General features: G+C 37.9%; 1 protein-coding gene across 5 annotated transcripts in view; it reads left to right on the top strand.

Moving 5' to 3' along the window:
* The window catches only part of CNTLN (centlein), a 277,959-nt gene extending 271,813 nt beyond the window's left edge, over positions 1–6,146 (top strand). For all 5 annotated transcript variants that reach the window (XM_055123768.1, XM_004600347.2, XM_055123767.1 and 2 more), the window contains one exon: positions 5,443–6,146. In XM_055123768.1, the coding sequence (XP_054979743.1) occupies positions 5,443–5,544 (102 nt within the window). In that variant the 3' untranslated portion in view covers positions 5,545–6,146. The remainder of the gene's footprint in view (positions 1–5,442) is intronic.
* The last annotated feature ends 18,039 nt before the right edge of the window (positions 6,147–24,185 follow it).

Here is a 24,185-nt window from a genome sequence, read left to right as displayed (position 1 = left end):
ACTGAGACTTAAACCTGAAAGCATTGTAATTTTCCACATGGTGATTCAATAAAATAAAAATAAATTTTGGAAATAAAAAAAGAAACAAATTCTTAATTGTTGTTCTAGATAATATTTGTTGGAATAAGAATGGATCATGGCTATTAGATAGTCAGGTTACCATCAATCCAACACCTAAAAATTACCAATAAAAAATGCTTGTGCTTTCTGTATCTGAGGTAATGCTGAGAGGGAAGCTTAATCTCCTTCAGATTGCATGCAAAGAATTAGACTCCAAACTATATCAAAGGTGGGTGGGATCTAGTGGAGTATGGTGGAGGAATATTAGCACTATGAGAGTTGTTATATTATGAAAAGACATGAAACTATAACCCCGGAGTCATATACAATCTTGTAAAATAAGAAAAAATAAATTATAGAAAAGGAACTTGCACGTAATATGAAAAATTCAAAGTAGCTGTGCTCAGGGTTTTTTCCTGATTCTCTGCTCAGGGATCATTCCTGGCAAATGCTCAGGGCACCATATGGGGTGCCAGGGATTGGCAGTATACAAGACAAGTGTCCTACCTGCTATACTATTTCTGTTCTATCTCTAGCCCTCAAAGGAGATTTTTCATGTTTTTTGTTTTTCTTAGTGAGTTTTTGGTTTGTTTCGGGGGCCACACCAAAGAAATGCTCAGACTTCTTTTTTAAAAAATTTTTTATTAGTGAATCACCGTGGGGTACAGCTACATACTTACAAACTTTTGTGCTTTCGTTTCAGTCATACAATAATCGAGTACCCATCCCTCTACCAGTGCCCATTCTCCACCAGCAATGATCCCAGTATCCCTCCCACCATCCCCACCCCAACCCCCCACTCTACCCCGCTTCTGTGGCAGGGCATTCAGGACTTATTCTTGGCTCTGTACTAAGGGATCACTTCAGGTCTCAAAGTATAAATATTGTGGATCAAACCCAAGGTAGTCACATGCAGATATATTTGATGAGGTAAGGAGGATCATTACTATTAGTTAGGTTACCACTTCAATCAAGTGCCCTATCTGCTGTACTATTTCCCTTCTAAGTGATTGTGAAAAGCAATAAAAATATATGTATCTACATCGCTAATCATCAGGGAGATGCAAATCAAAACAACAGTGAGATATCATCTCATACCACAGAGACTCGCACACATTCAAAAGAACAAAAGCAACCAGTGCTGGCCTGGATGTGAGGTAAAAGGGATCCTCTTTCACTGTTGGTGGGAATGCCAACTGTCCACCCTTTCTGGAAAACATTATGGACATTTCTTCAAGAACTAGAAATTGATCTTCTATATGACCCCGCAATACCACTTCTGGGAATATATCCCGAGGGTGCAAAAAGCACAGTAGAAATGACATCTGTACCTATATGTTCATTGCAGCACTGTTGGCAATAGCCAGAATCTGAAAACAACCCAAGTGCCTGACAACAGACAACTGGTTAAAGAAACTGTGGTACATTTACACAATGGAATACTATGCAGCTGTTAGGAGAGATGAAGTCATGAAATTTGCTTATAAGTGGATAGACATGGAGAGTATCATGCTAAGTGAAATGAGTCAGAAAGAGGACAGACATTGAAGGACTGAACTCATTTGTGGAGTATAAAACAATATAATATGAAACTGACACCCAAGGACAGTAGACACAAGGGCCAGGAAGATTGCTCCATTGTTGGAAGCCTGCCTCATGAGTGGGTGGAGAAGGCAGCTGGAATAGAGAAGGGATCACTAAGTAAATGATTGTTGGAGGGATCTGTCGGGATGGGTGAGGTGTGCTAAAAGTAGATAAGGGACCAAACATGATAACCTCTCATTATCTGTATTGCAAACCATAATGCCCAAAAGTAGAGAGAGAATATGGGGAAAATTGTCTGCCACAGAGACAGGGGGAGGGAAGGAAATGGGGGGATACTGGGGAGATTGGTGGTGGGGAATGTGCATTTGTGGAGGGATGGGTGTTTGGTCATTGTATGATTGTAACTCAAACATGAAAGTTTGTAACTGTATCTCACGGTGATTCAATGAAATTTTAAAAAAAATGTGTCTGATGCCATTTCAGAAAGATACCTCAAGCAGTTGCGTGCATAAATAACCTATGTGAGACTCTCAGTTTGAGTTTGTACATCAAGTCCTCACCCCACCCCCAGCTCTTAATCTTCTTCTATTTCCATTTTAAATGGTCATATTATAATATTACAATTCATTCAATATTTTTAAGTAATTTTGGAAAGGCTTATTTTAGAGTTGTGTTTATAGTTGTTGGTGAATGAATCATAAATATAAGTAGAGATAACACTAAATTTTGAGGGAAGTAAAAGAAAAAATTGGTTTATAAAATGGGAATTTAAGGGAACAGAGAGTTAGTACAATGGGTAGAGCACTTGCTTGCACATGACTAACTTTAGTTCAATTCCTAGCATCCCATATGGTCCCTCTTTCCTTGTCATAGTAATCTCAGAGTACAGTGCCAGGAGTAACCCTGAGCATCACTGGGTGTTGCCAAAAAAGAAGGAGGAGGAGGAGGAAGAAGAAATAAAAAATTGAATTATAAAAGCATCTCAAATGAAAACTTGTGATATATATGAAATTTTGTCTAATATTTATAGATAGGAGATAATACTACTTAGACTTATTTATAGAGATAAATAGAAAAACACAAAAAGGCATGCAAATGTAGATATTCTGTGACTCCTGGTTAACGAATTTACTGGTTTTTCAAGTACACTGTGTGGCTTTAAACTCTTAAGGGAAAATTACACTCCAATAAAAAGGTATTGTCTTGTCCAACAGTTGCATTTAACTATGGGGTGTTTTCTTTTCTTAGGAGCCAGAGGATAAGAAAATAAAGGTGGGTTAACATAATAAATTAGTGGGCTGGGGAGTTCAGTAGACTGAGCACATAATTCTATGTGCCCAGAGTCCCTCTAAAATACCTCTCAACAACCACACTCCACCAGCCCCAGTACTGCTGGTGTGACCCAAAAAATAAGAAAAGTCATTATTTAATAGACGTTGTGTTCTACCAAAGTGGTTTTCTGTAAGAGAAGATCTTTGAGATCTTTTTTTTTAAGAAAGCATGTTGAAAATTATTCTAATAAAAGATGCATAAATAAAATGAGTAACAGCAATACTTAGTGTCTGTGAAAGTGCTGTGACATTGTGTCACAGGAAATTATAGGACTAGCCTATTACTTGAGCTATGTGCTCCCTGCTCTCCAACTGCCACATGATAAGTGGATCTTGAGGGAAGCTTGACGAATGTATTTACAGATAGAATACTGCATTGCTCTTTGGAAGAAAACACAGCAGTTGTTAGTACGTCAGAGCTGTTAAAATATCCTGGGGAAAAAAACAAAAAACAGCTTTTCAGATTGGACTGGTTTTCCAAATTTATTTTATTAGATACCCCAACCTCATCTTTTAAACACTCATTTCTGCTTTTATTTCTACCAAGAAGAGATGAGAAGTTATTCTCATCTTGTTTGCAGGCTTTTTAAAAAAGAAATATGAATTCACATGGTACTGAGTTCTATATTCAGAATCAAAGCAAGTTGCATGGTCGTTTCATCATTTTTGTATGTGCATTTCTTTAACAACATCTAATATAAATGTCTTTAGAATTTAAATCAGACTATTTGTAAAACTGACAGTTAACATGAAATATAACTCCTTGCCCCATCCCAGAAGGACAATTTGTCAAAGTAAGGATTTGCTGTTAGTATCATTATCTTTTAGAATGGAATCTAACATATTCTTTTTCCTTGATTCTAAGTACATTCTTCCCAGAATTTCACATTTCTTAAATTGGAATATATATATAATCTGTGTCTCTGTAAGCTTAAAACAGAAAAAATATATTTTTAAACCAATGCATGTATTTTATATCCAACTGTATCTTAGTTGTATCTTGACTAGCTGTGAATTTTTTTTTTGGGGGGGGGGGAAATCTCAGGATTCCTTTAGTGAAAAGTTTCAAGTAAGAAAAATATGTAAAGCTCCTGACATACTATAGAGATATCTGCCTGCTTTGAGAAGGCAGTTTATTTGTTGTTGTTCTTTGTGTTTTATTTTTTTACAATCATTTAAAAAGGCACTAAGCTAGCAATCTATTTAGTATCTGAGGCAATTCAATGGGGCAGCTTTGTTCTCTGTTTCTCCTTCACTGAATAATTAACAGTTTGTTCTTCTCTTGATTGTTGCTTCATTTCTACTGAACAATCTTCAATACTTTTTTCTGGTTTTTTCCCCCTCTTTGAGTGTGGATGGAGGCCTTTCCACTGGTGCTCAAGTGTGGGGATTCTCTCATGCTAACCAATCCCAATTTTAGCTTTTGCCCAGTTCAAATTCAAAAAAGAATAATTCAGGAGATTTAACTAGGTTATTACTACCTTAACAGAATTTAGCAGAAACAGTGAGCACTCCGCATGGAGTGCGTCTGGCTGTCTTTTGTCTTTGCTCACCAGCACTGCAGTCAACACAGTAGTCATGTGGGCATAGAGGGGCTAATGCTTCAAGAAAGGGGAACAGGTATAACAGGTGGGGTGTTCTCCAGATTACATACAAGAGATGTTTTTCCTGCTTATCAAAAGGAAACATCCAAGGGATAACAATAAACTTCTTGACTATTCTAAAACTATGTGAGACTAGATAGCTAGAAAGGAAGAGGAAAGGATGTTGGTAAGGTATGGGAGGTATCTGGGCAATATTAAAGATTTTTTTTCACTTACAGAAAAACTCTACTGTGTAACTTCTACAGACAACTCAGCAAAGGGGAAGTAACAATAAAACTTTAGTAGAAAAGTTGTGCACCTTATGAAATTTTTTAATGTGCCCTACGTTTTCTAAACTCAGCATTTTGAAACATGTGTATTACACTTTAATATGCCAAACAAACTTTGCCATAACAACTTAATCAATGGGTATACTTTTGTCATTTTTTTCCTCTAAATTTTTACTCTGCAACTCTTGAGATGTTTGGCTCTAACCTAGACAAGTGTATTGATAGTCCTCTCTCATTCTTTTATGAGTAATGAACATACAGTACTACTTCAGTGGGCCTGTGGGCCCTAGAGATGACTGTAACCTACTATTGATCAGCTGATTGAAGATAAATGGCTTAGCTGCTTGTATTGCAGATTACATCATTAACATGGTCAGTAAACCATGAATAGTTCAATAAGGCGTTTATCTTTTTTCATTTTACTTCTGCTCTTTTATCATTTTTATTATAAAAGACAAAATTACCCACACTAACCAACAGGATAAGTTGAAAAGAGACCCAGAACGGCTCCATTATGGGTGCAAAGTTATATTAACCTGAGTTCTAATGGTTTCATGATATTTAGAAGATTATTTTGAACTAAAGAAAATACAGCGTTTTGATTATCCTTTTTTCCCTATGTTTCTCTTACAGCTTCCTTTTGCCTCCTATTTACTAGAAGCAGTACTGGAGAAAATAAATGAAAAAAAGATTCTAGTTGAAAAATACTACACAATTATTAGAGATAATAGATGACATTACAATGGGGAAGTTTTTTTCAAATGTGAAAACTTATTATGTGGTGAGTTTGGAATACATTCATTGCTATCTTTGTACAGTATCTGTTCTAGCTATCAATAGTCAGGTTCAATACCAAAATAAGAAGTCTCTGAAACTAATTAATTGCTGAACAAGTGAAACAAATTAAGTGCATTGCCAGTTAAAAGGAAATAGTGTAGCATTTGATTGTTGAATACAAATATTGCCACAAATCAATGCAAACATAAATTTCCTTCCACTGGATTAGAAGAAATTAGAAAAGTATGGCACACACAATTTCATCTGAATATAAAAAAATAAAATAGAAACGAAGGATTTATTCTTTTAAGTTTTTTAAAGAAACAAGTCTTTTCACATAGAGTTGCTATAAATGGTCTTAAATTATACAGTGAACAACACATGTATATGGTAAACAAATTTATAAAATGAGTCATCAAAATTTAAGGATGAAAATTTTAAGTGTGTGGTCCAGTTGTCTCTTTTTTTTTAAATATACATAGTAGGTTATTTAGGAGATAATGTATTTCCCTGTAATGACTTGACAAAAATAAAAACATCTCTTTCTACCTGGCAAAAATAAAAACATCTTCTCCTTCTCTATTGCTGGCTTGTTTTTTGGGTTCAATTACTCACAAAGGGGGTCATATAAATGAGCAAGGGATCACAAATCCAGTGTATAAAGTTAGACTAGACTTAGCATTCCATCTGTGGGCAGCAAATTAAAGTTAAATATTTAATAGTGATGGCATACTTAGACCTCTACACTTTCCCAGTTTATCAGTGTCTTTCAGCTCATACCTGATTTTTGGGTTTGCTTAAAGTCAAATTTGTGTCTGCTTCCAATCTTTTTACCCTTACTGTTTTCTCTTCCTAAAATATTTTGTACTGGGAGACTGGAGTGATAGTTTTGCAGGTAGGGTGCTAGCCTTGTATACTGCAATCCAGATTCAATTCCTAGCATCCTTTATGGTCCCAAAAGCATCACCAGAACTGATTCTTATGTGCAGAGCCAGGAGCAATCCCTGCTCTCCACCACCAGGTATGACAAAAATAATAATAAGTTAACAAAATAAAGTTCATTGTGCTAACTTTTCTTATATTTGAATTCTTGCTATTCAGGTTCATCTTACATATTTCTTCAGAGGCACATTCCTAGTCATCTTACACTTTTATTTTCCTTAAAACACAAAGTTATCTTGCTATAATGTTTGCTTATATTTTTGTTACTTTCTCCTCCCACTCCTTAGAATCCAGGTTTCCTGAGGGTCAGGCAGGAGGTGACAAATTATGAACTGCAGACCATAACTGTCCTCCCCCTCTTTTTTGTGACTCACAAGCTTAGAGTAATTTTTACATTATTAGATGGCTTAAGAATTAAAATAGTATCTTCTAGCATGTGAGAGTTATGTGGAAGTCCAATTTTAGTGTCCATCAATAAAATGTTATAGGAACACAGTGATAATGATTGATTTCCATGTTGTTTATGGCTGCTCTTCCCCTGCAGTACAGAGGTGAGTAATTGAGAACAAGAACGTATATGGTGCTCTCATCACTGAGCACCACTGCTAGACACAGGAGAAATCACAGCAACACCATTACAATTTGACAGCATTTCTTTTGCTATATTGTGATCTTTATTGGTGTATACCCATTATGTCAAAATTCAAAAAAAGGAGCTAAAAATTAGCTATTAAGATCAATTTGAAAGGATAAATGCATACTTATGTTCATCTGCACTTAGCACAATACTTAAGATATAGAAACAATTCAAATATACAACATAGAAGAATGGATTAAGAAGTTGTGTTTCCTTTATTGCAAACCACAACAGCTAATTAGAGAGAGAAAACAGAAGGAATGCCTTGCCACAGTGGCAGGGTGGGGTGGGGGGGAGATGGGATTGGGGAGGGTGGGAGGGACACTGGGTTTACGGGTGGTGGAGAATGGGCACTGGTGAAGGGATGGGTTCCAAACTTTGTATGAGGGAAGTATAAGCACAAAAGTGTATAAATCTGTAACTGTACCCTCACGGTGATTCTCTAATTAAAAATAAATAAATTAAAAAAAAAAGTAAAAAAAAAAAAGAAAAAAAAAAAAGAAATAAAGTCAGTCCTACCTTGTGACCTTTTAGTTTATTATCAATGACCTTTATGCTGCTAATAATAAAAATTTTCTTAAACTCCAAAAAAAAAAAAAAAAAAAGAAGTTGTGTTTTCTACACACACACACACACACACACACACACACACACACCACATGATATGGAATACTATGCATCTCTAAGAAAGAACAAAGTCATGCAGTTTGTAGCAACAAGGACGGAGTGGAAGATACGATGCTGAGTGAAGTAAGACAAAATGAAAGAAACACATATGGAATGATCTCACTCAGATGCTTCAGATACCCAGGGGGTGGGCTGGAACGATAGCACAGTGGGTAGGGCATTTGCCTTCCACGCAGCTGACCCGGGTTCGATTCCTCTGTCCCTCTCAGAGAGCCCTGCAAGCTACCCAGAGTATCCCACCCGCACATCAGAGCCTGGTAAGCTACCTGTGGCATATTCGATATGCCAAAAACAGCGACAAGTCTCACAGTGGAGACATTATTGGTGCCCATTTGAGCAAATCGATGAACAATGGGACAGGACAACATTGCTAAGACAGTGCTACAGTGCTACCCAGGGGGGTAACAACAAAGGTCGAAAGGCAACTTAATGGGGGATTGATCCACACACTTGGTGGTGGGGGCGGAGTAGGGAAGGGGATTAGGAGGGAGATGGGTGCACTGTGTGATTGGTGTGGCATTGGAATTATGTCCATGAGAAACCACTATTAATAGTATTATAAACCCCAAAAAATAAATTTAAAAATGTAAATAGCTATTAAGGATGATAATTCTAAGAACACATCATCAGACAGTGTGGTTATTTAACTATAGAATGAAACACTGAAGCATTGTTCATAGTATTCAAAAATATTTTCTTCAGGGACTAGAGCGATAGCACAGTGAGTAGACCATTTGCCTTGCACGCAGCTGACCCAGGTTCAATTCTCAGCCCATATGGTCCCCTGAGCACTGCCAGGAGTAATTCCTGAGTGCATGAGCCAGGAGTAACCCCTGAACATCAGCGGGTGTGACCCAAAAAGCCAAAAAAAAATTATCTTTAAAGTATTCCCAACTCAGAAGAAAATAACAGTATGCATTAATTACTAATTTGAACATGTAATGTCTAATCACAAGATAATTTTGATACAAAAATGGAAACATGAAGGTTTGGTGTATATATAAACAATGGAGTAGTACAAAGCTGTAAGGAATGATGAAATCATGCAATTTGCTGCAATATGGATGGAACTAGAAAATACCATGCTACATGATATAAACCAGAAGAAGAAGGAAAATCACAGGATGATATCATTTATATGTGATATTTAGATTAACTGCATTAGTAAATGCCGTTCAGTTTAAAGGGGCTATGCGTAGATCACCCTTGATCCCCAGAGAAGAAGGAAGAAATAGAGTGAGGGGGAGGGGTGAAGAGATGAAAAGCAGTGAGGGGTTCAGGGGGATTCAGGTACATCAGTGATGGTAAGGAATGATAGAGCTAAATAGTCAATCCACAGTAGCCAATGCTGAAATCAGGAGACTCAAACTTTAATGGCCAAACTTAAATGATGCTTGTCAAGATGACAGACTGGGGTTGGGGTAGGATTGTAAGAGAGGGGACCTTGGGACACTGATATAGGGAAGTTGACACTGGTGGCTGGATTGGTGATGGAACGTTGTATGTCACAAACCTATGAATAACTTTGTACTACCCTATGTCAAAAACCTATAAATAACTATGAATGACTTTGTAACTGAAGATGCTTTAATAAAACTAAATTTGGAAAAAAGAAAAAAACAGAAAAATTGAACAAGCAGAAATAAATAAATAAAAACAGAAACTGCATAGTATTACCTTGGTAGCCAAACCAAAGAATATAAAGAAAGTAAGTGCAGTGGGGGTGGGGGGAATGTTCCCTCATAATGACTACTTCTTAATTCTTGAAACCAGTGAATGTATTACCCTCTCTGATGCAACAGCTTTGAGTATTGTTAAATTAGGAATCATGAGTGATAAGACGTCCTGGACTTGATATCTTCTAAGATGAAGGCAAGGAACACTTCTAAGAAGCAGTGTTGTCACAGAATCAAAAATACAGAAAAGTTTGAAGGCAATACCTCGTTAGCGTTAAGAATGGACTAATGTGCCCCTTGCCACAAGTGTTGGGGGGCCAAGGGCAGCTAGGATAGAGAAGGGACCAGTATGACAGTAATAACTGGAAATGATCACTTTGGACAGGAACTAAGTGTTGAAAGTAGGTAAAAGGATATACCTGACAACCTTTCAATATCTGTATTACAAACCATAATGTGCCTGCAATAAAGGTAGGGGATGGGGGGTGGGAGGGAAATTGGTGGTGGGAGATGTATACTGGTGAAGGGGCAGGTGTTGGAACATTATATGACTGAAACCCAATCATGAACAATTTTTTAATTGTGTGTCTCACTGTGATTCAATAAATAAATAAATAAATAAAAGAATGGATTAATGGGGACATCAGCCAAAACAACTTCAGACACTTTCACTTCTGGAAAAGGCAAGAAATGGATTGTCCCTAGAGTGTTCAGAGAAGCCTGCTACTGACAACACCTTTATTTAGTCTAGTGAATCTAATGTTGGACACCCAGAACTCTAAAAGAAGAACCTTTTATTAGTAGTGTTAAGCGACTAAACTTGGAGTAATTTGTGACTACAGCAACAGACATTCTATTTAAGATTTAATGCTACATCAGAAAAGATGAAAGTTGATTTAATATTCCAATTTATTTATTTATTTTGCTTTTGGTATCACACTTGGCAATTCTCAGGAGTTTCTCTTGGCTCTGCACTCAGAAATTACTTCTGGCGGTGCTCAGGGGACCATAAGGGATGCCTGGGCTTGAACCCAGGTTGGCCGTGTACAAAGCAAACACCCTCCTTTCTGTACTGTCGCACCAGCCCCAATTTTTAAAATTTCTTTAAAATAGCATAACAGTAATAACTAAGTGTAAACCAAACATGAAAATACACCACACAATTACTCCAAAAATGAGAAATACTTAGGTGCAGTTTTAGCAAAGCAAACACAGGAAATGTATACTTAAACTACACAACTAATGAGAAGAAACAAAGAAGATCTAAATACCTGGGAGACACTGAAAACTGAAAACTGGATTGGTATATTCAACTTAGCAAAGATGTTGGTTGTATTCAGACTGATATGCAGGTTCAGCACTATAACTAAATTTCAGAACAAAATATTTTGAAGAGACAAGATTCTAAATTTTTGTATGGGGAGACAAAGCCATATGAAGAGCCAAAATTTTAAGAGAGAATGAAATGTGCACATACATCTGTCTGGATCACAATACCAGACGTGTTCAAATACTTCAGAATTTTCTTTGGTTTGTTTGAGGATAAAACTAAAATGTCAGTGCAATTAAAGCTAAGAAGATTGTTAAGGCCCTGGAGATTGCTCCAAGAACTGGAGTACCTGCTTTATTTATGTATGAGAACCCTGGATTGAATCCCTGATCTTGTATGGTTCCCAAGCAACATGACACTAAGTGTGTCACCAGAACACCACCAGCTGTGCCCCTTTTTCCCCAAAAAATGCCCTTCATGACATGGGTGGGCCTTTTCTAGTCAGTTGAAGACCTGAATGGAACCAAAAACTTATCTTTGCATAGTAAAGGATAATTCTGACACAACATTAAAACTTGAATTGTAATTTTGGCTCTTCCTGGCTCTCCAGCCAGTCAATCCTTACAGATTTTGAATGGGGAGGGGTTGCATACCTGGTGCTACTAATGGATCAGTGCTTGGGAGATTTTACAGTGCTGGGCATTAAACTCAGACCACCTGTATGCAAGACATGTGCATCAGTCAATTGAGCCACCCCTGGTTGCCCCCTTGCATATTTCTTTATAGGATTACATCTAATCATGCTCAGGGTTTACTCTTGACTGCTCAGGGATCACTCCTCCTGGTGTTCATGCCATAAATCAAGTCCACATCAGCCATGTGCATAGCATTACTATCTTTCTCACCCACCTTGAAATATTTTAATTGTAAAATTAAAAATTCCATAATTTTGTGAACCCATTCCTTGAAACTATCATAAACGCACTAATGTCCTCTTGATTTTGTGTCCTCAGAATCTTGTCAATAAACCACGTTTTGCTGTTAATATCATTTAATATAAAGTGTAAGTTTTATTAGTCTTAATTTAAAATTCTATTAATATAAATGTAACTTACATGTGTAAATGAATAATTGTGTATAGATTTTTTATGAACCAGTTATTTTTCATTTTTCTACATTTGGAGTTAAATTGTACATGTTCGTTTTATTTATTATGGGAGTGGCTCTTGGGACTACCTACTTTGCCTGGCTGCCATATAGTGCCAGGGACCAAACCCAGTGCTTCATATATGTAAAGAGGCATAGATGTTCCCACTAGAGCTGCATTTGTGGCCCTGGAAGTCTGCTTTTAATGTGGTAAGAATGTTTTCTCTAATGGCCACACCATCTTAACAAAAAAAGTCTGAGAGACCAAGTTGGTCTGCATCCTTTCCAAGATGTAGTTTTTAAATTATTTTTTACTTTAGCCATTCTAGTAGGCATTTGTTGGTAATATTTTTTTTTTCAGAACTATTAACTTTACAATCACTTTAAAACCATCATTTAAAAGAACTATATCCCAAAAACCTGATTTGTGGTCTTTTCAGAAAATGTGGGAAGATAAAAACAGTCACTGTTGTGGGTTGGAGCACATAACTCTCTTGCAGACTGATTACCTTGAAAAAGAAGGAACAAGTCATTAGCGTACTTACCCTTTATATACCCTGTACATACCCTACAAAGAATTTCTTAAAAGAAAATCTATGCATTGTTTCATGCTGCATCATAACAAATTACCCTAAGACTTAATTGCTGTAAAACACTTTGAACCAGTGGCTGCCAATAAAAATTAGCAAAACCTAACTGAATCCTCTGACACTCGTTCTTCAGGCGGGGGTGGTCAGCATCAGGCTTAACTCAGAGGATGCACTTTCTAGTTCATTCCTGTAGACTGTTGTTGGCAGAATTTATTTATTTGCAGGCAGCTTCCGTCCTTTGCTGATAATTGGTCAGAGACAGCCCCATATTTGACACATGGGTTCTTTTAATATGGCATCCTGCTTCACTTACAGTCTGTCTCTTCCCTCTGTTTCTCTGTCCCTGTCTCTGTCTCTCTGTCTTTCTCTCTTTCTCTTTCTCTCTCTCTCTACCTCTCTCTCTCTCACTCTCTCTCTCTCTCACACACACACATACACATATACACACGTACACAGACAGCCGCGCACATATGAATGTGAATGTAATGTGGAGTCCTTAGGAATCATTTTATGAGTGGCTAACAACCACCACTGCAGGTGTTGTTCAGTCTAAACGAAGCGTGAGGCTGCTGGAGAATTTGCCTTTGCAAGGTAAGCATAGATTTTACTTCAAATAGAATATTTTGTGGGTTGGTTTAGTGAAGTTAGACTGAAGGAGTTTATGGTTTTGAAACAGAAGATCTCTTGGCATGCACAACAAGAGGATAGAAACAAAAGCTACCCTATACATTGAGAGTATGAGTAGCACCTACAGATGCTCACTGTGCATTTTAGGTAGTGGGCTGAAATTAGGAAGCTAAGGCAACATAATTAGTCTCCCCCAGGAAACAAAACAAAACCTTTCTCATTAATCCACAAATGTCGAAGGTCAAGTGGGTCCACACCTGAGGCCTTCAATTATAAAATATGATGAGTGAAGTTGACAGAGTAAACAGAGACTCATAAAAAGGACATGTCTTTCATGCATGACACCTGGGTTCGATTGCCAGCACTGCAAGAGAGAGAGAGAGAGAGAGCACGAGAGAGCAGAATAAACCAGGCCTTCACTCTAGAAGTCTTTATCATGCCATTATTTTTGGGAAGCCTCCTAACAAATTAAACTAGAAACTAATGGATACTTTTGAAAGTGTGTAGATGACATTGTTTTGTCCTTTCCCCCTTGCCACAAGGAGCTTAAGTTTTTCCCGGTCACACCCATCAAGGTACTCCCGAGTCACTCCCATTTCTTTGTTTATCTGTAACTACTTCACTATACTCTCTTCCCCAAACAGTTAATTAGCTTTTCCCCTAATGAGACTGTTAATTTGTAAGGTCGGATCTTTCTAGGATACTGAACTAATATTATAAGTTAATATTGCCTTTCTCCTCTCCTTATGTCTTTTGAATAATTTACTTTAAAGCAATGTCCCTTTTGTATAGACACAAGAAGGCAATATCATGCTTTTGTAACTTGGGATTTAATTGGCTCCGAATATTATTCATTCCCGGGCGTCTGTTTTCTCCACTTAAGCCTCAGTTGCCCTCAGTTCCTAGCACCCCAAAAGCAGGGTCCCAACAAGGGACGGGACGGATCCAGGGCAAGCGGTGATTTATGTGCTACCCAGGCATCAAGATGGACCTGGCCAAAGTGCCTAATTCTTAACTGTAAGTTAAGAGCTTGATTATGGACAAATGCTGTCATGATCCAAAAGTAACGACAAGACTAGGACCCTGCTAGGGACAGAAAAGACTAATCTGGCCTGAGCACTGTAGTCTGAGATCGAGATGGCCCCAGGAGAGCAATTCTATAAGCTTATTTCTATGATGTTGTTACTAGAAATAAGAGAATCTAACAAAATCATCTCTGCCAAGAGGATCAGGGGACCCTTCTTACAGTATATTCTTGAGTATGTTCCCCTGGGCATGTATTTTCACTTAAGTTAGTTTTCGTCACTCTTTTAACCATCCCTAACATAAAAATGTTAAAAATGGAAAGGGGCCAGCGGAGTACAGGACTTCAGGAAGATGCGCTGATAGAAGTAACCACACTTTGATCCCCAGCACCACATGATCAGCTCCACGGTATTGGCCCTGGAGGTCCTGAGCACAGCGGGGTAGCCCAAATAATTCCTGGCACTGAAGGGCCCAAGCCATATCACATGCTCCTCATTGAACCACCAATGCAGTTGCCTAGAATTGCCAAGAGGGGGCTGTGAGGTCTCCTGAGCACCACTTAGAAGGTTCAAGTAAATAAACAGAGAAATGGCAAGTGGTCTAGTAAGATAGACATTTAGAAAAATAAAACATTTTAAAAAACTATTCAAAAGAAAATGGGTAACAAAAAACCTTTTTGAAATTTATTTATTTGCTTTTTAGTTTTGAATTCACACCCAGAAATGCTCAGGGCTTACTTCTGGTTCTAAATTTAGGGATCATTCTCGGTGGGACTCAGGGCACCATATGTGATGCCAGGAATCAAACACAGGTCAGCTACATGTAAGGCAAGCACCTTACTTGCTGTCCTCTATCATTCTGGTGTCTTAAAACTTTCTTTCTTTCTTTCTTTCTTTCTTTCTTTCTTTCTTTCTTTCTTTCTTTCTTTCTTTCTTTCTTTCTTTCTTTCTAGCTTTCTCTTTTTCTTTCTTTCTCTTTCTCTTTCTTTCTTTCTCTTTCTTTCTCTTTCTTCCTTCCTTCCTTTCTTCCTTCCTTCCTTTCTTTCTTCCTTCCTTTCTTTCTTTCCTTCTTTCTTTCTTTCTTTCTTTCTTTCTTTCTTTCTTTCTTTCTTTCTTTCTTTCTTTCTTTCTTTCTTTCTTTCTTTCTTTCTTTCTTTCTTCCCTCCCTCCCTCCCTCCCTTCCTCCCTCCCTTCCTCCCTCCCTTCCTCCCTCCCTTCCTCCCTCCCTCCCTTCCTTCCTTCCTTCCTTCCTTCCTTCCTTCCTTCCTTCCTTCCTTCCTTCCTTCCTTCCTTCCTCCCTTCTTTCTTCCTTTCTTTCTTTCTTTCTTTCTTTCTTTCTCTTTTTTTTTTAGGTAATTGGTTTATAAGCATGTAAATACTGCTATGTCTTAGGGGTATAAGGTAAATTCATCTTGCCCACCAGCAAAGTGCCAAATATTCAGCACAATCCACTTTACCATTTCAATTCACTGTCACTGTCACTGTCATCCTGGTTATCATCAATTTGCTTGAGCAGTCTCAATAACGTCTCCATTCATCCTAGCCCTGAGATTTTAGCAGCTTCTTTTTACTCGTCCTTCCCAATGGTGAGCATTAGAGGCTTTTCAGGGTCAGGGGAATGAGACCCATTATTGTTACTGTATTTGGCATAGGAATATGCCACGGGGAGCTTGCCAGACTCTCCCATGTGGGCAATAAACTCTTGCTAGCTTGCCAGATTCTCCAAGAGGGAGAAGTAGGCTATCAGATGTCAGGGAGCTTGGGTCTTTTGTTTTTTATTTTTCTTTCTTTTTTGGGTCACACCAGGTGATGCACAGGGGTCACTCCTGGCTCTGCACTCAGGAATTACCTCTGTCAGTGTTCAGGGGACCATATGGGATGCTGGGAATCGAACCCCAGTCTGCCGCATGCACGCATAAAAGGCAAACACCCTACTCGCTGTGTTATCTCTCAAGCCCCAGGGAGCTTGGTTTTATAGTCTCTGGATGTTGACCATTGATGGGATTACATGGTGCTGGGGGCAGTTTCTGAGTGTGACTGCCTAGCTGCTGGAAAATGGGGACTCTGGGTGGAAGAGGTCCAGTTCCGATCTGACCAGCCTTGGAGATCTCAATTTACTCACCCACCAAAATATTTATCTCTATTCAGTGATTTGGTTTAATTAACTTTTTCTTTCCCCTGGCCCCCCAAATATGTTCATTTCCTAATAGACTAAAAATAAATATGCAACATTAAATACACAAATGGAAGAAGGTTAAGAAATTTTATTAACTCAAAGAAACATTAAAAATTAAAATAAGAGTGAAACATAATTTAATTAAAACTGCCAAGCCAGTTTTAAATAAAATATAAAAGTGGAAAATATGTAATATTAGGAATTGGAAGAAATATAAAAAAAATTAAACTGTAGGAAAAAATGTACAACAATCTGTCAGTCCTTAGAAAATATATTTTTCTAGCAAAACAAATAACCCAGATTTGTTGAAGCAGTGATTGAAAATCAAATAAGCCATAATACATAAGGGAAATTAAAAATATAACTAAAGATGTTCCTTTAGAATTGCAGGTGTATTTTTATCACAAATATAATCATTAGGAAGTACATCAATGTAATTTACTACAGCAACAGAATAATAGAGTAAAAACTATCTGGCATCTGAAAACATTATACGGGTTTATATAATTGAGTTTACTAACAAGTGAAAGAAAAAGCAACTGAAAATGGGAGAATAGACATTAAAGAAAGCCTTGAGTGGAAATATTTTTTTTTTAATTTTTGTTTTGTGGGGGAGGTCTCTACAGTGCTGCTGGGAGCCATCAGGGCTACACTGAGTAGTGTTTGGGAGACCAAGAAGTGCCAGGGATTGAACCCCAGGCCTTGTGCATGCTGGGCATAGACCACAGCCCTTTGTGCTATCTCTGTCCCCAATAGAAAATAATTTTTGCCTCTCACTGGAGTTAAAAAATAAAAGCCATTCTGGTAAGAAAGCATCTCTAATTGGCCATCTAAAATGGCATCTTAAATTTCACATCCAAAGCCAAACCCTGCATTTCTCCCAATATTTCCTATTAGCAAATGACAACTTTAAACTTCTGTTCCATCAGGCAAAAAAAAAATAAAATTTTGGAATTATCTTTGTCTCATATTTTTTATTCACACCCACATCAATTAATGACAAATTTTATTTACTGCTCTCAGAATGTGTCCAGAATCCAAGAAATTATGACCACCTCCCATTGTTCATTCTGGTTCAAAACATCACAATAGTTCAGAACATTGATCTATTGAAGTTGCTATAGTCACCCTGCTTCAGCTATTGCTCTAATATAGCATATCTGCTACCATAGTATTCACTTATAGTAGAGGTTCCCACTACTGGTATTTGCCTACCACTATGGCAGTCTGTCTTCTTTCAGCAAACAGACAGAAAGTGTGACACCTTCCCCCCACACACACGCACCACTGGCCCAGGTATCAGAAGCTACAAGCACTGTCTGGGATTAATTCAGCACCCCACAGGGAGCAGAATTTCCTGCTTTGGGAAACATTGATGTAGACACAGGGAATGATGCCACTCCTTTGCTTAAAATCCCCACCCCGCTGCCCCCAGGTACCTCCATTCTTATGCAAAATAATAGAAACCTCCCAACTTCCTTCAGTGCTTGCATAATCTGGCTCTGGTTTGCCTTTTCAATTTCCACTGCTACTACTTTTTCTCTTTCCATTCCACTTCAGGGGATTCAGCAGACAACTAGATTAGGACCTCTTCACTTACTGTTGTTTATCTGGAATCCCCTTCGTTCATAAAGGGGCTTTTCCCCTCTCCTTTCTTTCAAGCTTATACTCAAATTTTCTTCCATAAAAGTCTTCTCTCAACAACCTTGACCAAAATAGAGTACTCCAGAAATCGTCATCCAGGATATGTAGGAAATTCAATGAGTTCTAGACCAAATAAACCTAAGCAAATGTACAAGTTGCATTATAATTAAAGTGCAAAAATGTGTCCAATCTTAACCTATGAAAAAGAAAGTAATGAAACACATATAATAGACCACTCCCCACTCAAACCTCTGTCAACAGTAAGACTATAAATAGATTTCTCAGCAGAAACCTTATTGGCCAGAAGGGACTGAGCATGCTATATTTAAAGTGGTGAGAAGTAATGGCTTTCAAGACCACTCTGCTAGCTAGGCATTACTCAGCTAGCCAACTCAGAATTAAGAGAGCCATAAAAAGCTTTGTAGTCAAAAAGAAGAAAAATCATGTACACCAAACTCACCTTGCAAGAAATACTAGAGGAACGTCTATAATGTGAAAATAAGCCCCATTTGGAAGCAATAAGATATCAAAGATACATAAAATGTGAGGAGATGAGTGAAAATATAAACTAGGAGAATAAATTTAAGATTAATTTCCTGTTTTAAAAAAGTTATAAGCACGGAGTAGTATATACAAATCTATCTTAATTTAACTTCTAAAAAAGTGAAAAAAATTGAATCCAAGCATAACACAAAAGGTAGCTAATTCATAGATATAAGGAAAAAGAATAAGAAAATAGCAAAAGAATAGAGACAAAAGCTGCAAGTCCCCAAATCACAATTAGGAAGATGGGACTGTAATTTACATATCGATAATACAAATGTTAATAGACTGAATTCACTAGTCAGAAGTAGCATATCAAGACTGAGTGGATTAAAAAGCAAAACACTTTCTGGGCTGGAGAGAGAATACAATGATAAAGCACTTGCCTTGCATGCAGCCAACTCAAGTTCTAGCGCCAGTACCATATATAGTCTCCTGAGCCTTGCCAGGAGTAATTTCTACTCACAGAGCCAGAAGAAAGACCTAAACACAGCTAGGTATACTCTCCACCCCCAAAAAAGAGGGAGGCAAAAAAATACAGGCTCAAAGAAACAGGAATTATACTACAAGGAAGTGTTGTAATAACAAAGGAAGAGGCATCTATACTTATCTATACTTCAGAAGGAGTTGCTGAGAGAGCTCAGGTCAGTGTTTATGCTTTGCATGCTAAAGGCCTAGGTTTGATCTCTGGCAGCACAGAATTAATTCCTGAGCACCAAGCTGGGTGTGGTGATTGGTGGTGTGTAAGACTCATAGAAATAGATATTGTGTACTGTTAAATTGATTCAGGACTTAACACTCATTAATATTTATTCACCAAATGAAGGAATATCCATATATTTAAAATCATTATTTATTAAGAGCCCTAAGGAGAGACACTGACAGTAACACAGTGATAGTTGAGGATTTCAAAACCCACTTACATAACTGGACAAATCAACCAGAGAGAAAACTAAGAAATAACAGCCTTTTGTGATGAGTTAAACCAGATGATCTTGAGCTATTTATAGGACATTACACCCCCCAAAATGCTGAGTACATATTCTTTTTAAATGTATATGGAACTTCCTGAGGATAAACACATGTTGTGATACAAAACAAATGTCAATAGCTTATGAAGATTAAAATCATATCAAGTATCTTATCACAGCAGTATAAAACTTGAAATAAGCCTGTAGTGCTGTAGCACTGTCACTGTAGCACTGTCTTCTCGTTGCTCTTTGATTTGCTTGAGCGGGCACCAGTAACATCTTCATTGTGAGACTTCTTGTTACTGTTTTTGGCATATTGAATACGCCACAGGTAGCTTGCCAGGCTCTGCTGTGCGGGCGAGATACTCTCCAAAGCTTGCAGCTCTCCGAGAGGGATGGAGGGATCAAACCCAGGTCAGCCGCATGCAAGGCAAACGCCCTACCAGCTATGTGATCACTTCAGTCTAAGCCACAAGCATAAAACCAAAATTTTTCAAATAACTTGAGACCAACAAGTTACTGAATAATATTGACTCAATAAGAAAGTAAAAGAGGGGACTGGAGCAATAGCACAGTGAGTAGGACATTTATCTTGCACGCGGCTGACCCAGCATCCCATATGGTCCCCTGAACACTGCCAGGAGTAATTCCTGAGTGCAAAGCCAGGAGTAGCCACTTTGCATAGCCGGGTGTGACCCGAAAAGAAAAGAGTTTTTTAGTTTTGTGTTTTTAATACCTGAAGATACAAAAATGGATACGAGCTTTTAGAATCTCAGGGATACAGCAAAAGCAGCAGTAATAGTGCAGTTTATGACAGCTCTATATCACGAAGCATCATCTATAAGAAATAAGCATTTCACCTAAAGGAACCGGAAAAAGAGAAAACCCAAACCTCAAGAAAGAGGGAATTATTTGTTTACTTAGAACATAAGGGTCTGGAAATAGTACAGAGTTTAACTTACATGCCAGGCTATAACCCAGGTTAGGTTCAATTCCTGGTACCACATCATCTCCTGAATGTCAGTAGATGCATCCTTGGATGCTTCCAGACCCTTATCACCATTAGGGTACCCAGATATTTTTGGTACCACAAGACGAAGAGCATTGCATGCTCAGGGCCTTGCACCGAGCCACCACCATCTGGTTAGCTGAGAATTGACCATGGAATCCCTGGGCCTTTAAAGCAACATTTGGAAGACTTCTCCCCCAAAATCATAATATAAGTGAATGAAATAGAAATAAAAATTCAATTTATAGTTCCTTAAAAATATGAAATCGACAAACTTTTAGATTTTTTTCAAACTTTTAGTTAGATTTATGAAGAGTCCTCCAGCACATAGAACCAGAAATTGATGAGAAGTGACAAAAGAGATCACAAAGGTAAAATGTATCATGAAGTTACAATGAATACCAGTGTGCCAACATATTGAATAATCTAAAGGAAATGCATATATTCTTAGAATCACATAAGTAAGAAAGATAAAATGTGATTCTTAGAATCACATAATTTTGTATTTAAATCTGGAAGAAATAAAAAATAGGAAAGAGTGATCACGTGCTCAGTCACTGAAACAGCCACCAAAATTCTCTCCAACAAAGCCTACGAACAGATGGCTTCACTAGTAAGTTTTACCTAACTTCCACAGCTTTGGTTGAGGAGATTGGGGCGGGGGGTGCCGGCAGCAAAGAGCCACTTCAGCAAAACAGCCTGATGATTCAAGGCCAACTCAGTGGCTCTGTGCCACCAGGAATACCCCTGGCAGTGCTTAGGGGTCTTGAAATCTGGAGATTGAAGTGGCAGGTTCCACATATGCCAGGTACGTGCTTCAGCAATTTGAGCTATCTCTCCAGCTGTCCCACATTTTATGAGGCCAATGTTATCATTAACAAGTGCATTACACAAATCCTTGATGGACAAATTGAAAAATCCTCAAAAAATATCAGCAAACCAATTCAATAATACATTAAATGCATCATAAATCATGATGGTATTTATTCCAAAGATGCAAGGATGGTTCAATATACACAATTCATGATACATAATTGCACTTCATCAAAAATGAAAAAATATAATTGTAGCAATAGAGAAATCATTTGACAAGATTTATTATCTATTACTCCTGATCAAACATTCATAGAAGGATAATAAAGCCATAAGCATAATAAAGGACATATATGTCGAATCCACTGTTGATATGCTCAATGGTGAAAAACCCAAATCATTTCCCCTAAAATTAGATATAAGGTAGGTTGTATATTTTTTCCACTAATATTGAACATAGAATTGGAAAATCTAGCTAGAGAAAGTAAGAAAGATAAAATAGAAAAAATAAAAAGTAGAAAAAGAAGTAAAACTCTAATTTGTGCATATGATATATACAAAACCTTAAAGTCTCCCTGAAAAAACAGAAACAATAAGTTAGTATAGTAAATTAGCAGAACAGAAAAATATATATATAAACATATGTTGCAAACAAGCAGGGAAGAAATAAGTCAAGAGGGTCTAGGAAATGGTTCAAAGGACTGCAGCATATGCTTTGCATGCCAGAGTCCCAGGGTTTAATTCCCAGCACAACATGATTCCCTTAGTCCTGCTGCATATTCACCTCTCCTCGCCACAAAAGTTCAAGAAAACAAGCCTAGAGACCCTGGACACCTCTACACTTAGCCACCACCATATTAATGGGCTCACACCACAGCTGTTGAAGTGCATGTCCATATCTACTTAGTAGATTTTATATACATTTATAGTTCCTGTCATTGGTTGAAAACAGGCAGCGAAGGAAAAGAGCAGCTGCCACCAGTCAACTAATCCATCAGTCTTCCAGTATGAACCTAACTATAAAGACCCTCTGCACAGCAGGAACACTGCAAAAGCAATAGGGAAGATTCACAGAAACCCACCAGGTTCAGTAAGCATAACCATAACAAGGAAAATACAACCAATAGCAACTGGTTCTGTAAATCCTTAGAAAATGGCTTTGGTGACACCATGGTATTGATGTTTAATAAACCCAAGGAAGGAATGGCAAAACACAATAAAGAATGAAAAATGAAGTGAGGAAACTATACGCAGAAATGAGGAGTCATAAGAAGGACTCATTAGAAGCTCAGAGCAACAGAGTAACAGCAGCTGAGGAAAAATTCCAGAAACTCCAACATGAGATGGAAGAAATCTCTATAAGACAACCAAGGATAGGAAAAGATCTTAAAAGAAATGGACAGCATACCAGAGAGCTATGGGATGAGCTTAAGAGGAATAATACATGAGCCACTGGAGTCCTGAGAACTAGGAAGCCAAATGTGATGGAGAAACAATAGTTAAATCATCAATTAAAATTTCCCAGAGTTGAGAAAAGCAAGCAAACAATGATAATGGAAGGGTACCATTGAAAATGGTCTCAACTGGGAACACTCCAAGACACAATATGCTCAAAATGACAAATAAAGATAAAGACAGAATATTGAGAACAGCACAATAAAAAAGGAACTTACATACAAAGGAAAGCCCATAAGATTTTTTTTTTATTTTATTGAATCACTGTGAGATAGTTACAAGCTTTCATGTTTGAGTTACAATCACACACACAATGATCAAGCACCCATCCTTCCACCAGTGCACATTCCCCACCACCAACATTCCCTGTATACCCCCTTTTCCCACCCTCCCTCCGCCTCCATGGCAGACAATATTCCCCATACTCTCTCTCTACAAGGCATTATGGTTTGCAACACAGACACTGAGAGGTCATCATTTTTGGTCCATTGTCTACTTTTGGCACACATCTCCTATCCCTACTGAATCCTCCAGCCATCATTTTCTTAGTGATCCCTTCTCTATTCCATCTGCCTTCTCCCCTATGCTCATGAAGCAGGCTTCCAGCTATGGGACAATCCTCCTGACCCTTGTATCTACTGTCCTTGAGTGTCAGCTTCATATGATGTTATTCTATACTCCACAAATAAGTGAAGTCCTTCTATGTCTCTCCCTCTTTCTGACTCATTACACTTAGCATGATACTCTCCATGTCTATCCAACTTATAAGAAAATTTCATGACTTCATCTCCTTAACAGCTGCATAGTATTCCATTATGTAGATGTACCAAAACCAGTCATTTCTTCTATACACTTTGGTTGTTTCCAGATTTTGGCTTTTGTAAACAGTGCTGCAATGAACATATAGGTACAGATGTCATTTCTACTGTGCTTTTTTTGCATCCTCGGAATATATTCCCAGAAGTGGTATTGCGGGGTCATATGAAAGCTCAATTTCTAGTATTTGAATGACAGTCTATATTGTTTTTCAGAAAGGCTAGACCAATCAGCATTCCCACCAACAGTGAAGAGCGTCTCTTTTTCCCCACATCCACGCCAGCACTAGTTGCTTTTGTTCTTTTGAATGTGTGCCAGTCTCTGAGGTGAGATGATATCTCATTGTTTTGATTTGCATCTCCCTGATGACTAGCGATGTGGGACACTTTTTCATGTCCCTTTTGGCCATTTGTATTTCTTTTGAGGGAACTTCTGTTCATTTCTTCTCCCCATTTTTTGATGGAGTTGGAGGGTTTTTTCTTGTACAGTTCTACTAGTGTATTGTATATCCTAGATATTAATCCCTTATCAGATGGGTATTGGGTAAATATTCTTTCCCATTCTGTGGATGC

Source organism: Sorex araneus, chromosome 1 (genome assembly GCF_027595985.1).
Source record: "Sorex araneus isolate mSorAra2 chromosome 1, mSorAra2.pri, whole genome shotgun sequence".
Taxonomy (NCBI): domain Eukaryota; kingdom Metazoa; phylum Chordata; class Mammalia; order Eulipotyphla; family Soricidae; genus Sorex; species Sorex araneus.
This window is presented reverse-complemented; position numbering and strand designations above follow the sequence as displayed.